At 38.2% G+C, this 15,501-nt stretch overlaps 1 protein-coding gene across 1 annotated transcript; it reads left to right on the forward strand.

Annotated features, from left to right (window-relative positions):
• Window positions 1-11,138: 11,138 nt before the first annotated feature.
• LOC103325618 (receptor-like protein EIX2) lies at window positions 11,139-14,316 on the forward strand. Its single transcript, XM_089049123.1, is given in 3 exon segments — window positions 11,139-12,731; window positions 12,734-13,759; window positions 13,762-14,316. Coding segments are annotated over 3 exon segments (2,934 nt in total). The 5' UTR covers window positions 11,139-11,149; the 3' UTR covers window positions 14,088-14,316.
• Window positions 14,317-15,501: the final 1,185 nt, after the last annotated feature.

Here is a 15,501-nt window from a genome sequence, read left to right on the forward strand (position 1 = left end):
CCCCTGATCAAAAATATTTTTGTTCCTCCATTTCCAAAGAAACCAACAAGTGAAAGCAAACATGGTTGACCACTCCACTCCATAAGCCAAAATTGTAGAGTTGCGTAAATTTTTTGCAACCCAAGTATGAAGATCAACAGCCTGCAGCAAACTCAGATTCATAGGCATAAGGGACTGATGCCAAACTGAAATTGCCACTGGGCAATTCCGTACAATATGAGCTGCATTCTCCATTGGGGCACCACAAATATCACAATTGGCAGTCATGGTCATCTTCCTTTTAACTCTTTGATCATTTGTTAAGAGTTTATCTTGGTGCAGCAACCAAAGGAAATATTTAATTTTGGGAGGAGCCTTAATGTTCCATATAAAAGCCCAGCTAACATCCATACTCGATGACTCTCGACAATTAGCCATATATGCTGATTTAACACTGAACGAGCCATTGGTAGTATGCTTCCAAATAGGAATATCTGGTTTGCAACTTAATCCAGCAGGTACACACGTAATATGACCTACCATCTCAAGTGGTAATGCACTTGAATTCTTTCAGTGGTGTATGAGACAAAAAAAGACTGCTGCTCTTGACATTTACACAAGAGCGGAACTACGTGTAGGCTCTATTGGGCTCCAGCCCAGTGCTGTTTTTCTGTTTTCGGCATATAGACTTAGTTTTACAAGCCAAACTAGGGTAAATCAAAAACTAGCCCACCACTTTAGGTAGAAATAAGTCCATCAATGCAACCAATATCTACACCACAGACATACCTCTGCAAACAAACTCTAACACATGTTGGTTCATGATTTAATGGGAAAGCATTTTGTGATTTGTGCCAACGTTTCCAGCACAAAAGAAACCAAATTATAATTAAAAAAAACTCTAACATCTATAAAGCTTATAAAAAAAACTCTTAACACCTTTCTATTTTCTTTCACTTTTTATTATTATTTAAAATGTTCTCCTTTTCTCTCTTAATTTTTCTTAATCTCCTCTCACTTCTCTCCAATTATTTCCTTCTCTTTCTGTTTCTCCATATGTTTTTTTTTTTTCTTCTCTTTTTTCCCTTTCTATGTACACTAGTTGCTAAGAAGGTCTTTGGCCGTAGATGCAGACAAAGATACATACATACTATCAGCAGGGAAGGTCTTTAGGCATGGATAGCCATTACATAATTGTTCGAAAACCATGTACGCGAGTCTTTGAGCTGTCATGAATTCGCAAGTGTTGACAAAAAAATCATGGGAAATACGTTCTTTTGGGGTTGATTTCATCTTGGTTTGGATTGTAGGTATTGAGGTTTTATGATCAAGCCAAGATGAGTGATGGCAAGGCAAATCTGCCATGACAAAAAAGAAAAAAATTTAGCCAACCTCTAAAAAAATTCTTGGTTCCGCCATTGTCATTTACAATTGAGGTAAAAGGTATATATATATATATATATATATATATATATATATACAAGAGACTATATAGAAAACCCTAGAACAAGGATCCCTGAGGATGACTTAGCAGATAAGAACAAGGAATATGCTTGTCCTTGTGTTGAATATGCCTTTGTGGCCGTTGGAGCACAATAGATGTCATAGCATGGGTGTGTTGACCATTTTCTGGTCTTTGCTGGGTGTGATGATCATTTTGATCAACCATAAAAACACCTTTATCTCTCGCAAACCCTAGCTCTCTTTCTCTCACCTTTGCTCAAACCCAATTTGATGCCCTTGTTTTCTCTCTTATGAAAACCGTAACGCTAAATTGCATGTTTATAGTTTATAGGACTTTCGTACGATCATACAAGGAATAGGAAACCTAAACCTCCCCAAAACCTGAGGAAAAAAAACCATTCTAAAATGCTAAGGATTAGCCAGGTCACGCGTCTACTGCTCGAGAGCTCCTCAAGTCCTTGAGCACCTGGGTCTATGTGAATTCCACCTCTCTGCCGCTCGAGCGCCTCCTGCGATCGCTTGAGTGCTAGAGCCTAGTCACTTGGTCTGCAGCCCTTTGATTGACCCTTTCCTTCATTCCTTCTGCATCCATTAGGTGAGCCAACATCAATAGTTTTTCATAACGACTGTGATCCAACTAGGAGTCGACCGCTCGAGTGCTAGAGCCCAGTCACTTGGTCTGCAGCTTTTGATTGACCCTTTCCTTCGTTCCTTTTGCATCCATTAGGTGAGCCAACATCAATAGTTTTTCCTACGACTACGATCCAACTTTCTAAGTTGGCATGTCCCCATCAGTTGTGCAATCTTCCCTTGCTTGACATCCTACACCTTAGTCACAACAACTTTTCAGGGACCATTCCCAATTATTTGAAAAATATGACTTCTTTGGTTTATGGTATTTCGAATGTGAGTTACTATGAAAGCTATTTTGGGCAAACCATAATGACCTCAAAAGGAAGAGAACTTGCATATAACAAGACCCTATTCTGGGTGAAAAGCATTGATCTTTCATCAAATAATTTGGAAAGTGAAATCCCAGAAGAAATAACAAGCCTCATTGCATTGGGTATCCTGAACTTGTCAAATAAGTGGAAACATTCCTTCAAAGAACTTTCAATGGCTGGAAACTCTGGATCTCTCACCCAATCGCCTTTTTCGAAAAATTCCTCAAAGTGTTTTTTCTTTAACCTCCTTGTCCCACTTGAACTTGTTTGGTAGAATTCCTTTTGTCCATTTATTACGGCAACCGGTTACTGTGTGGAGAACCTCTTTCAACTAAGTGCAGTGGAGATGAAACTTTTACTGCTACAATGCAAAAGGCACTAATGCAGATGGAAATGATAAGCTGTGATTCTATGTCAGCATGGTGTTGGGCTTTATCTAAGGCTTTTGGGGTGACTGTGGCACAGCACTTGTAAAGGATTCTTGTAGGTATGCCTATTTTGATTTTTTGATGACATCAAAAATAAGGTTGCATTGGCAATTCAACTGAAGTTGGCTCGTTCGCGAAGAAAATATTGATTGGAAAAAGAAAAAGAAAAATTACTGTTGCAGTTCAAATGATTAATCATGATGCAGCATTTGATGTATTTGGTTTTTTCCCTATGAGCATTTCCAGCAAGGGCCTTGGGGAGGGCTGGGGGCAAGCCCAAATGGTGTTTCCAGCAACACAAAACTGCCAGGGCAAGGTGTGGGCCTAGCAAAAAAATCTGTCTAGGCTAGCCCTTGGGAGGTTCAGCCAGTAGAAAAACTCGTTTTGGCTCACGTCGGTACTGCTGTTTAAAATTTTTAGCGTTGCGCGCCAACCTTAAAAAATTTGCGCCTCGTTGACCCCAACGGGTCTATTCCACGTGGCGCAACCAAGAATGTCCGATCCACTTTATTCCAAATCCAATAGCAGCCTTTTTCGCGAATAAAAATGAAAAAAATCGGTTCGCACCTAACGACTCTCTTCCACGTGGTGATGCTCTGGGCACTCCGACTCATTTCTTCCAGCAATCCAACGGCAGCTGTTATTCTGCCCAAAATAAAATTGAAAAAAATTTGAAAAAATACCCAAAAAATACTGATTTTTTTCCTATAAATACCAACCAATACTCTTCACTTTTAACACCAACTCTTCATACATTTTCTTCTCATTCTACCATTATTCACTTTGTAGTCAATATTTTTTTCACTTTGAAGTTGAATTTTTCTAGAAAAATTTATGGGTTCTTCTAGTGAAACCGAGGGGCATGAAGCATCATGGAAGATGTTAGCTTGTGTGAGTCTTGGCTCCACATTAGTCATTGTCCCGTAACGGGCAATGAGATGAAATTCTGTCATATGTGGAAAAAAATTCATCGTGATTTTTGTGAAAGGGTAATTGGTTCGACCCTGCGATCGTACACTATGTAACACCCGACTCGATTATTTTCCTATTTTAATTTAATTAAGAGGAAATATTAATTTACTCTTGGGTTAAGGGTAGTTTTGGTCATTTTCTTATCCGGAAGGATTTTGGGACCACGAGTGGTTTGGTTGAGGTGATGCTGAGGCGAAACCAAGACAAAGGTAGGCTTGAATTGGAATTGTAACGAAGTTTTGGCGATCAAAACAAGCTCGATGGCGGAACCGTAATTAATTTGGAAAGAGTTTGGGGTAAAATCTGATTTTTCATTTTTACCCCTCACTTTCTCTCTCTCTCTCTCTCTCTCTCTCTCTCTCTCTCTCTCTCTCTCTCTCTCTCTCTCTCTCCCGCGTCCCTTCTCCTCTTCGTCTTTCTCACACCGCCACCCTCCAAGATCACCGCCCGCATCCACGACCGCCTCGAGACCGGTCTCGTCTGAACCGTCGGCTCTCCTCGTCCTTTCACGACCAGTTTCAACCATCACCGTCCCACTGTGCTCGCCGTAAAACGCAGAAATGTTGCGGGTGTTTGGAACTCCCGCTCGATCTCTCTCCTCCAGCCACCATTTCCGACGGGTAAGGTGAGGTTTCTCATCCATTTTCTGAGTTCTAGCTGGCTGTTGTATAGGAATTGATCGATTTGCAGTTTAGATTCATGATTTTGGAAGTTAGGTTTTGGCCGGTTTTCAATATGAAATTTCAGCCACTTGCCGTCCGAATTGGACTTGGCCGTAGTTGAAAAAGATGCTCCATTCATCGAGTAGTATCTAGGATTGGAAGGGTGGCTTGTGATTTGGAGATTTTCCGTCGCCGGAAATTTCTCTACACACCCACGCTGCCGGCGTGTGTGGCGGCGTGTGGGCAAGGCTGGTGAAGTTGCTCTCCATCTTGATGAGATCCTTAGGTTGCCACGAGTGTGTAGGATTTTGCGGATCTCAATTTGGATGTCGTTTGACTATCGAACGGATTTCGCATATTGTGCGTTATCCGGGTTCGATAAGTTCTAACCGTTGGATCGTTCCCAAACTGAAGTATGTCGATCTAGGTACTCTTAGAAACCTTAGGAATTCGCGGATCGTGATTCGGAGCCCCGGATGTTCCGATTCAATAATTTGAAGTTTGGGGAATCGCGATAACCGTGCGATCGAAAGCGATTCCCAAACCATAACCGGACCATAGGATATTCCATTGGACGTACACGCACCGGGAACTTGGGGATTTAAGTAATTCCTTTTGTGAATTTCTATTTTTGAAGTGCGTTATTTTAATCAATGGTTCGTATCTCGAAATAGGTACTTCGGTCGACCATTCGCGGGACCCTCTCGGGGCCGGGCAGCTTGGGATTATTTGTGAGTGGACTTTGTTTTAAGCATATGCATAGTTTTATTGATAAAAGACTTGTGCATATATTTTAAATGGTGATTTTGATTTAATAATTATCTGGTTGATGGATTTGAATATTCTGATACGTATTGGCAATATATTTTGAGTATGGATATATATTTGAGTATGATGAATATGTTATAAGGATTTTGGGATGTCTATCTATATTGCCTATGTATAGAGTATGAGAGGTTGTTGTGGTGAGATTGTGGAAAGACATGAGTTTGTAGGATGGTTGTGAGCTGTATGAGTATGTTAGGTGAGTACCATTCCCTAGTTACTAGACTTCCCACACACGTCGTTGGCAGTGCGATGGGGTGGGAAGGCCATGAGATTGCGGGTCTCACACATGTCGTTGGCGTGCGGTGTGTGAGACACTTCCCATACGATGTCGTTGGCGGCGGCGTATGGGAAGAGTATGTATATTGCAAGTATTATCACACACGTCGTTGGCGGTGCGGTGGGGTGATGATATCTGCGCGTAGGACTTGTTATGAGATTTGTGAGCTACACGTGTCGTTGGCAGTGCCGGCGTGTGAGCTATGGAGTTCCGTCCCCCGGTTGGACTACTCATCCCTGGACGCGGGTTAGTGTTCGAAATCCTGCGTACCACTAACAATCCCGGTTGGATTGTTTCCCCGGTACATTAGTATGGAGAGAAGTATATATTATATTATATATTTATAGTTTTATATATATATAAGTGTTTACGGGTTGATGAGAGTTGCATATCTTTGGGAAATGAGTTGTGAATTTGAGATGTGGGGATGTATTGGACTTTGGGATAATGTGTTTTGAGTTTTTGGTTTCTTAATTGTGAAACTGCATGCTAGAGCATTATTTTTACATGGTGGGGTTATTATGTTGATTTAAAGTGCAAACTTTATTTTTGTCCACTCACATATTTCTATTTTGCGCCTCAGGCAGTAGTTGCTTTTGGAAGCGTTCGAGCGAAGTTGCGAGCTTCAAACACTTTTCATCCGTAGATAGGATCTGTGTAAATTCCTTCTACTCAACTGTTTGTTATAAACAAATTCTGTTAGATGCTCTGTTATCGCCCATGTTAGGTTGTTACTTGAGGCCGGAGGCCACTTTATGTTGGTTTGTTGTATGTTAAAAGCATGCTGGCAGTTGGGATTTATATTATGTAAATTATGCAGGTTGAATATTGTTGGGTTTGAGCATTTTACAGGGGAGACTCTGCCAAAATTTTGGTAGGATGTCTTGGGTTTTTAGTAGTGGCCCGGCATCGGTGTGATGTCGGCACCAAGACGGAATCCGCCCAGTTTGAAATTCAGGCGGGTCTGTCACACTATCTAGTAAGTGGAAAATTCTTAACAAAGAGTTGGCGAAATAGAGGGATGCCTTGGCAAAGGCGATGGACAACCATAGAAGCGGGGAAAACCTTACCAGTGAGGTAAATTATTTGTAATTTTTGTTTTATTAATTTCTATGTCATATTAAAATTTATTTAAATATTTCTTGCAATTTATATATTTTGTTAATATTTCTTGTATTTCCAATATTAATATGAATGTTTGTTGCAATATTTAAATTTTGTTTTGCATTTCTAATAAATTGTTAAAGTTTCTTGTATTTTCATTATTATTTTTTTAATACTTGTTGCATTGCCAATAATTTTTAAAGTTTCTTGCATTTTCTTTTTTTTTTATATAGACTATACAAGCACAAATGTTTTTTGGTGCTACTGGGCAAGGAAAAAAAAGTTTCAACCATACTCATTGTTGGGAGGTGGTGAAAAATTGTAAGAAATTCCAAATTATTCCAACGGGTCCGACGGTAGTCTTGAACGAGACGCCACTCCATGAGACACGGCATCGGATTCACCTATGGATTCCCCGATGAGTCAAGACTCACCTATCGAAAAGGAGCCGAGGCCTATTGGGAGGAAGGCGGCGAAGGCGAAGAGAGGGAGTAATTCTACCAAGTCATCATCTAAATTTTTGGAGGAACTTTCAAAGATGCAAGCCATGAGAATTGAAATGGACATGAAACAACAAGAGCACGATAGGGCAATTGATGTAGAAAATGCAAAAGAAAGGGAGTATGTACGCCAACAAAGGAAGTATGCACGCCAAGAAAAGATTGAAAATAAGGATCGGGAAACAATGGCCATGGATACAACCCATATGTCCCCTGAAACAAAACAATATTGGAAGCTAGAATGAAGGGATGTTATGAGACGAAGACTTTTTCGTGACGATGGACCTAGCAACACGGATTGGTTAAATGATCAAAACAATTAAGTTAGTTTGCTTGCCTTTCATTTCATTGTACCATTAAATTAGTTTGCTTGCCTTTTATTTCTTGTTTTTTTTTTTAAAAAAAAAAATTAGTGGTAATTCATGTATTTTATTTTATGAGTTGTATTGATTTTCTTGTAGTGAATGAAGAAAATATTCAACAAAATTCCTTTTTATTCAAAACATTCCATACATAAAAAGCAAACCACAACCAAAGCATAAAAAATAAACAAACCACAACAAAAGTATAAAAAAACAACAAAGCATAACTAAAAATACAACATAAACATAATGCACTAAAAAAACATCTTCACTTGACTTCATTGACCTTCATTGCCTTTCACCGCCCACAAATGCTCCATCAAGTCAACTTGACGGTGTTCATGAATATACGACGATTGCATCTCCGTGTAGCGCTCAATCATACGATGCATGAAAGTACCGTCTCTAACCAACGGATCATGCTGCACTGGTTCTCCATTTGGCCCCATAGGTTTTTCATAAATTCGTGTTAAGGTCGTGTTCATGGGATCTGGTTCATACACTTCATCAACATCGTAATCATACTCATCTTCCACAATCATGTTGTGGAGGATGATACAAGTCATCATTATACTTCTGAGCACCTCCTCGTCAAATAGACGCGCCGCACCCCTGATAATAGCCCACCGAGCTTGAAGGATACCAAAGCACCTCTCCACATCTTTTTGTACCCCTCTTGATAGGCAGCAAAAAAATTTTCCTTCTGGGATCGAGGATGTGGAATCGATTTCACAAATGTTGTCCATCTCGGGTAGATACCATCAGCTAGATAATACCCGTTTTGATAGACGGTATTATTGACTTGATATGTGATATTTGGGCATTCACCTCTCAAAATATCATTGAACACCGGGGATTGACCCAGGACGTTCAAATCATTTTGAGAGCCGGCAACTCCAAAGAAGGCGTGCCAAACCCAGGTATCAAAACTAGCAACCGCCGAGGATGATGCTTTTCGCCCTTTCCGATTACCATAATCCCTTGTCAAGCAGATGGATAATTTTTCCATTGCCAGTGCATGCAGTCAATGCTACCAATCATTCCAGAAATCCATGAGACTCACTTTTTGTAAAAGCCGTTGCAGTCCACAGGCGTAGGTCTGCAGGTAGTCCCACTGTGTACAGATTTTCCACTGCATCACAAAATCACACCAAGCTCTCCAAAATAGTAGACTTCCCCATCCGGGCAATCTCATCCACTGATCAGCAGATGACCCATACGCCAACATTCGTATCACAGTGAACTTTGCTCGAAGCAGCCCCAAATCTCCAGCACAATTTTTCTTTTGAACAAAGTAGTCATCATAATTGCAAATATCAGGCATGACTTTATTGAATAAATGGGGTTGCATTCTATATCTTGCTCGAAAATGAACATCAGAGTACAGAGATTGTGGGATAAAATAATCTTCCAGAAGATTCTTACCCCGACAATGTCTATGTCTATCCACATTCGATGCTCGACCTTCTCGTGAACCACGGCGGCTCTGGTTTTCTTCCTCCAGCATAGCAACGGCCACACCAAGTTGCTCATCTAGTTCTTTCTGCGCCCTTTTGCTTGCAGCTCTTCTGCGCATTCTTGCTCGCCTTTCTCGCTCTTGCCTATCCAAAACATCTTCCATGTCTAACATTGAGAATGGAGAATGAAATCTAAAATCTGATAAATGAAATCTAAAATATGAGAAATGAAGATGTAGAGAAGATATGGTGTGGGAAGGTATGAGCTGAGCCTCTGGTTTTATAGAAAAATTTAGATAGATAGAGATGACACGTGGCGCAATTTTAGAGGATGAAAATCTTATCTGAAATTTGGAATTGGAAATTTATCTGGAATTTGAATTTTGAAATGTATCTGAAATTCAAATTTTGAATTTATCTGAAATTTGAATTTTGAAATGTATCTGAAATTTGAAATTTATCTTAAATTTGAAACCGAAAATCTTATCCGATATGAATAGTATTGACACGTAGGAACCCAAAAATCTTATCCGAAAATATTATCCAAATTAATTGTTTAAATAAACAAAGTTGTGAAAAAAACAAAAAAAAATAGTATTTGCCATGGCAAGGGGCTAACTGCTGGAAACACACATTTGTCGGGAGCTAGGGCAGCCACTATTCATGTGAATAGTAACTGTCCTAGGGCTCTTATTGCCATGGCAAGGGGCTAACTGGTAGAAGTGCTCTAAATGGTATTTCAATTTAAGAGATGTAGTGTAATGGTGCAAGAAGACTGTTATTATTACTCGCTTTCGATGAGAAACAGAAGATGATAGAAGCATCACAGCCCAAAGGAAGATAACTCATACCCAACTCTGTTTTGGGTGAAACGCAGTGGTGGAGTCCTTCAGAAAATTTTAAAAAATAATTTGAATAGAAGCGCGAATCGGTTAATAAGTTAATACAACCCTAACTACTCGTTTTGGCCCACTTCTTAATATCATTTTATATTGATTACTAATATATATATATATATATATATATATATTAAAGAGTGATACTATTTTATTGATAAGAGGAACATAAACAAGTACAAAGCCACTATGAAGTCAAAGATGGATAAATCTTCTCTAGTAACCAAACACAGCAAGTTGAATTGATTTGGAGAAATTCATGCACAATCCACTAAAATGATTAAAACCCCTGATTCAATAAACAAAAGCACACTTACTCAAACCTACAATACAAATATGTCGTGCAACTGCAAAACCATATTGAAATCAGAAAGCTAGAAAGAAATAAAGTCTCGGGTAGCTTCAACAATTTTATTACGTGGGACTTTTGATACCAATTTAATATTTAATTTAATTAATTCCTCTTTTGTGTTTTTTTATATTCATATTGAACAAATATTTTGTTAAATAAAAACAAGATGAATACATACGTACGAAGATAAACAAATACATATTCCTTCACGTGGGGGACTTTTGGTTATATTATTTGATTTGAACTCTTCTTTTGTATTTCTCTTTTTTTTTTTTTTTTTTTTTTTAAATTCAGATTGCACATTAAACCAATTAAAAAAAACAATGGACATTTTGGAAAAGGCCAAAGGAGAGAAATATTTTTAAAAGAAGCCAAAATGAACAAAAATGTCATTATTATTTTTGGATTTCCTAAGGAATCCTTTATATTTATATATATTTGGTTTGAAAATTGATTTTGTCTTTTTCGGAAAAGTTTTGGCTTTTACCAAAAGTGAAAAAAAATTTGTGGCTAAAACTTAAATTTACTATTTTTTAAAAAAAAAAACGGAGAAATACATTATCTTTTGGTAATAATATTTAATTTGAAACGTCAAATTCTGCATTAATTAAATAGTTGAAAAGTTTAATTTGAATAGAGTGTCGGCCACTCCAACAGTCTTTCCATTTACAATTAGCTATGACTGACTTGAGTCCTGGTCAATGGTATAATAGACTTGAGTCCTGGTCAATGGTATAATAGTTAATAAGGGTTTTTAGTCTTATTTATGCGTATTAGTCAATCTAGTACACATGGTTGAAGATATGAAATCTTATCTGGACGCCATGATTTCAATAGTTCTTTGCACTCTCCTTTACCTCCTATAAATTCAATTATTCTGCTCACAAGCCAACTCCACAAAAGCAAAGAAAACTTTGCACCATAATGGCTCATTATCACCTCAGCATTGCTCATTATTTCCTCATCTTCTTTTTGGCCTCCTCATATCCACACACTAGTAAACTCCATTTTGGTGATGCACTTCCAAGCTCGAAACCATGCATCGACGAGGAGAGACGTGCTCTCCTCGCCTTCAAACAAGATCTCACTGATCCTTCTGGGAGGCTTTCTTCTTGGGTTGGTCAAGCTTGCTGTCAATGGAAAGGCATTTCATGCAAAAAAATCACAGGTCATGTTGAAAAGATTGATCTCCAAAATACGTACACATACACACTTTCTGTTTTCGATGGAGAGTGGGATGAGATGGAGAACTCTTCTTTGGGTGGTAAGATAAATCCTTCTTTGCTTAGCTTGAAACATTTGAGCTACCTAGATCTAAGCAGGAATGATTTTCAAGGGATTCCCATTCCCACATTCTTTGGCAAGCTCAAAAGTTTGAGGTATCTCAATATCTCACGTGCTTCATTTGGAGGAGAGATTCCAGCTCATCTTGGTAACCTATCAAACCTGAACTATCTTGACCTAAGTGAAGAGTCTGACTACTCTTTACTTGAATTACCTTCCCACAACTTGAAATGGCTTTCCAATCTCTCTTCCCTAAAATACCTCAGTCTTGAAGGAGTGGACCTCAGCAACACTGGGGTAAGTTTGGTAATTGCTTTTAACAAGTTTCCTTCCCTACTAGAGTTGCACCTACCCGCATGTCATATTAAAAGCCTTCCAATCTCACTAGGAAATGTTAACTTCACATCACTTTTGTTCCTTGACATGTCATATAATGATTTGAAGTTTCCACTTCCTGAATGGTTTTTTTATCTGACTAGCCTCAGAAAACTTGTTCTAAGCGGTAATTTTTTGGGTGGTCCAATTCCCAGTGAATTTCAAAGCCTAAAATCACTAGAAGCTCTTGATTTGTCTTTTAATGATCTTTCAGGTCAAATTCCCAAAAATTTTGGGAACTTTTGCAATCTAAAGACATTGAATCTTGCAAATAACCAATTTGAAGGGGGGATTCAAGAACTTTTGGGTGGTTTATCAAGTTGTCCCAATAGTGAATTAGAGTCACTAGATTTGTCTTCTAATAAGCTGAAAAGCCAATTGCCTGCCTCAATAGGAATGCTACACAACTTGAAGTATCTTAACCTCCACAATAATGATATGAGTGGGTCCATTCCTAAAAGTTTGGGGCAACTCTCCGAGCTTGTCCACCTAGATCTATCTTTTAACTCATGGGAAGGGTTGTTAACAGAAGCCCATTTCACAAATCTCACAAGATTGAAATACTTTTCATTAGGCAAAGTCATCCCAAACCCAACTCTACCTATTCCTCTCATTTTCAATGTGTCTTATGAGTGGGTTCCTCCTTTTCGGCTGCACAAAATTAACATTGGGAACTGTAAAGTAGGTCCAGCCTTTGGGGCATGGCTTCAATCTCAAACTCAACTTGTCTTTGTCAAACTTTCTTCCACTGGAATCTCAGATTCTATACCCGAGGATTGGTTCATGAAATTATCTTCCCAAGTTGAGTATTTGGCTTTGTCTTCCAACCAAATCCATGGAAAGCTTCCTTGCAATTGAAACTCCCAAATGCACTGCTTTTGGATTTGAGTCATAACCAATTTGATGGACCAATTCCACTTTGGTCTGGTGACAATGTGGTTCGATTTAAGCTTGAAACTAATTCATTTTCTGGCACCATTCCATTGAATTTTGACCAAAAGTTTCCAAAATTAGAATCATTTTATCTTGCTGAAAATCATTTGCATGGCACCATTCCACCTTCCATTTGCAACATGAAGCACTTGTATATCCTTTCTCTGAGAAACAACAAGCTATCAGGAGAACTTCCACAAGCATGGAGCCTGTTGCCCAATATAAATATTGTAGATGTTGCATACAACAATCTCTCAGGCAATCTTCCCAGTTCAATGGGTGACTCAGGTTCTCTTTTCATGTTGAAGATGAACAACAACAATTTCGAGGGTGAAATTCCTTTTTCCTTGCAAACCTGCACTGCTTTGAGGAATATTGATCTTGGGAATAATAGATTCACTGGTGAAATACCTCCATGGATAGGATCAACTGCTGTCTTGGTGTCAACCCTAAGGCTGAGATCCAATTTTTTAAGTGGACATATCCCACAACAGTTGTGCAATCTTGGCTACCTTCACATCCTAGACCTTGCTCACAACAGCTTTTCCGGGACAATCCCCAAGTGTTTGAACAATCTAACTGGTCTCAGAATCTTTAATAACAGTTTTTATAATATATATCTAGAGTATGACCAACAAACAATAGTGATGAGAGGAAGAGAACTCCAATTGAACACTTCTCTAGCGTATGTAAAAAGCATTGATCTTTCATCGAATAGGTTTGAAGGTGAAATCCCTCAAGAAATATGCAGCCTCGTTCTATTGCGCAGCTTGAACTTGTCGATGAATCAGTTAAGTGGAAACATCCCATCAAAGATCGGAAACTTGTCGCAGCTCGATACTCTTGATCTCTCACTCAACCACCTTTCAGGACAGATTCCTCAAAGTCTTTCATCATTGACCTTCTTGTCTAACTTGAACTTTTCCTATAACAACTTGAGTGGGAAATTCCTTTGGGAAACCAACTCCAAGCACTCCCTGATTCATCCATTTATGAGGGCAACCCATTCCTTTGTGGATTTCCTCTTTCAACCAAGTGCTCCGAAGATGGCAATTCTACTCCCAAGGATCCAAAAGACAATGACAATGAAGACGGAAATGAGAAGTTCTGGTTCTATGTAAGTATGGCACTTGGTTTTATCGTAGGCTTTTGGGGTGTTTTTGGCACATTAATTGTGAAGAAGTCATGGAGATACGCTTATTTTCGATGGTTTGATAACATCAAAGATAAGGCAACACTATGTGTGCGTCGCTTGGTTTGCCAAGAGTGATTTTCAAAGGGGATTGTATGCAGGTCATCTCCGCTATTGCATGGACAAATGCAGACCATTTCTATTTTGGTAGTATTGTTGATGATATAAAAACCCTGGTTATAAAGAATGGGTTTAGTTTTTTTATTTGCTATGTGTGAAGACAATAAGGTAGCGCACCATGTTGCGCGGAGTGCACTGTCTTATGATTCTAAAGTAGAGGTTTGAGGAACCACAAAATATTAGTCAAGATTGTCTTCTCTTTGATGCTTGTAATAGGGGTAAGGTTTTAAGCCCTTTTTTTTATGATTAATAAAGTTTCCCTCGTACTGTCGAGGTTCTCTCAAAAAAAAACAAAAAAAAAAGCAACACTAGCAATTACAGTGAAAGCCGCTCCTTTGCAAAGGAAACTTTGATTAAAACAGGAAAGTAAAAGTTGTTATTTTTAACATTTATGAAGTTCTTATCTCGTGTGTTTTTCCCCTTCAATTTGAATTGTAATTTAAATTTTCTAGGAATAATATAAAGTTTTTATTCATATCCCGTGTGATATGTTTTTTCCCTTCAGTTAGAACACAATATTCGACCATAAAAAGAACACCAAACAAATGATTAATGTCATATTAAACTTACTAACTATTAATGTCATATAGTAGGAGACCTTTTTTGTGTATACTAGCCTCCATGTGCAGGGGATTGCCCTATTGTTTTCTTTGATATTTGCGGTGATGATTTTACCACTTCTCTTTTATCTCTTTTTTTTCAGCCACTCCTCTTTTATCCACTTAAACTCCCTTTTGTTTTTAAAAAAATACTTTTTACTATAACTATAAAAAAAATAATAATAATAATAAAATAAAATAAAATAAGTGTAAGAGGACAAAAGATGAGTGAGAACATATAATTTCCAACAAAGGAAGTATAAGTGAATAAAAGAAGAGTGAGAAAATCAGCGCCCTTTTTTTGAGTTAATAACTCAGCATTTTTATTATTCAATCCCCATAAACCTGATCATTTTTATTTTCCTATCTATTGACATTTTATTTTCCCATTTCAATTTAACTTAGGACGTCAAGAAAAATACAGTTGCATATAATAAATAAACAAACCATTTTCTAAGTCGCAACAAAGGCCAAAAATGAAATATAAAAAATATAAAAAAAAAATTAAAAGAAAGTCTAAGAATTAGAAAAAACATTAATACATATACACTACTACATTTTACACTTTGCGCGACGAAGAGAATTTCGTCTCAAAATACATTGTAATCGCACAAATTTCATGCGACAGAAACTTCGTCATGAGAATCTGTCAGCAAAGATCGCGAAGAAAGACTTTGCGCGACGAAGTTTTTCATTGGTTAGCAAAGTGACTTTGAGCGACGAAATATATTGGTCGCGCAAAGTGACTTTGCGCGACAACATATTAGTCGCAA

This window comes from Prunus mume, linkage group LG3 (assembly GCF_029339155.1).
Source record: "Prunus mume cultivar Tortuosa linkage group LG3, ASM2933915v1, whole genome shotgun sequence".
In the NCBI taxonomy this organism is placed as follows: domain Eukaryota; kingdom Viridiplantae; phylum Streptophyta; class Magnoliopsida; order Rosales; family Rosaceae; genus Prunus; species Prunus mume.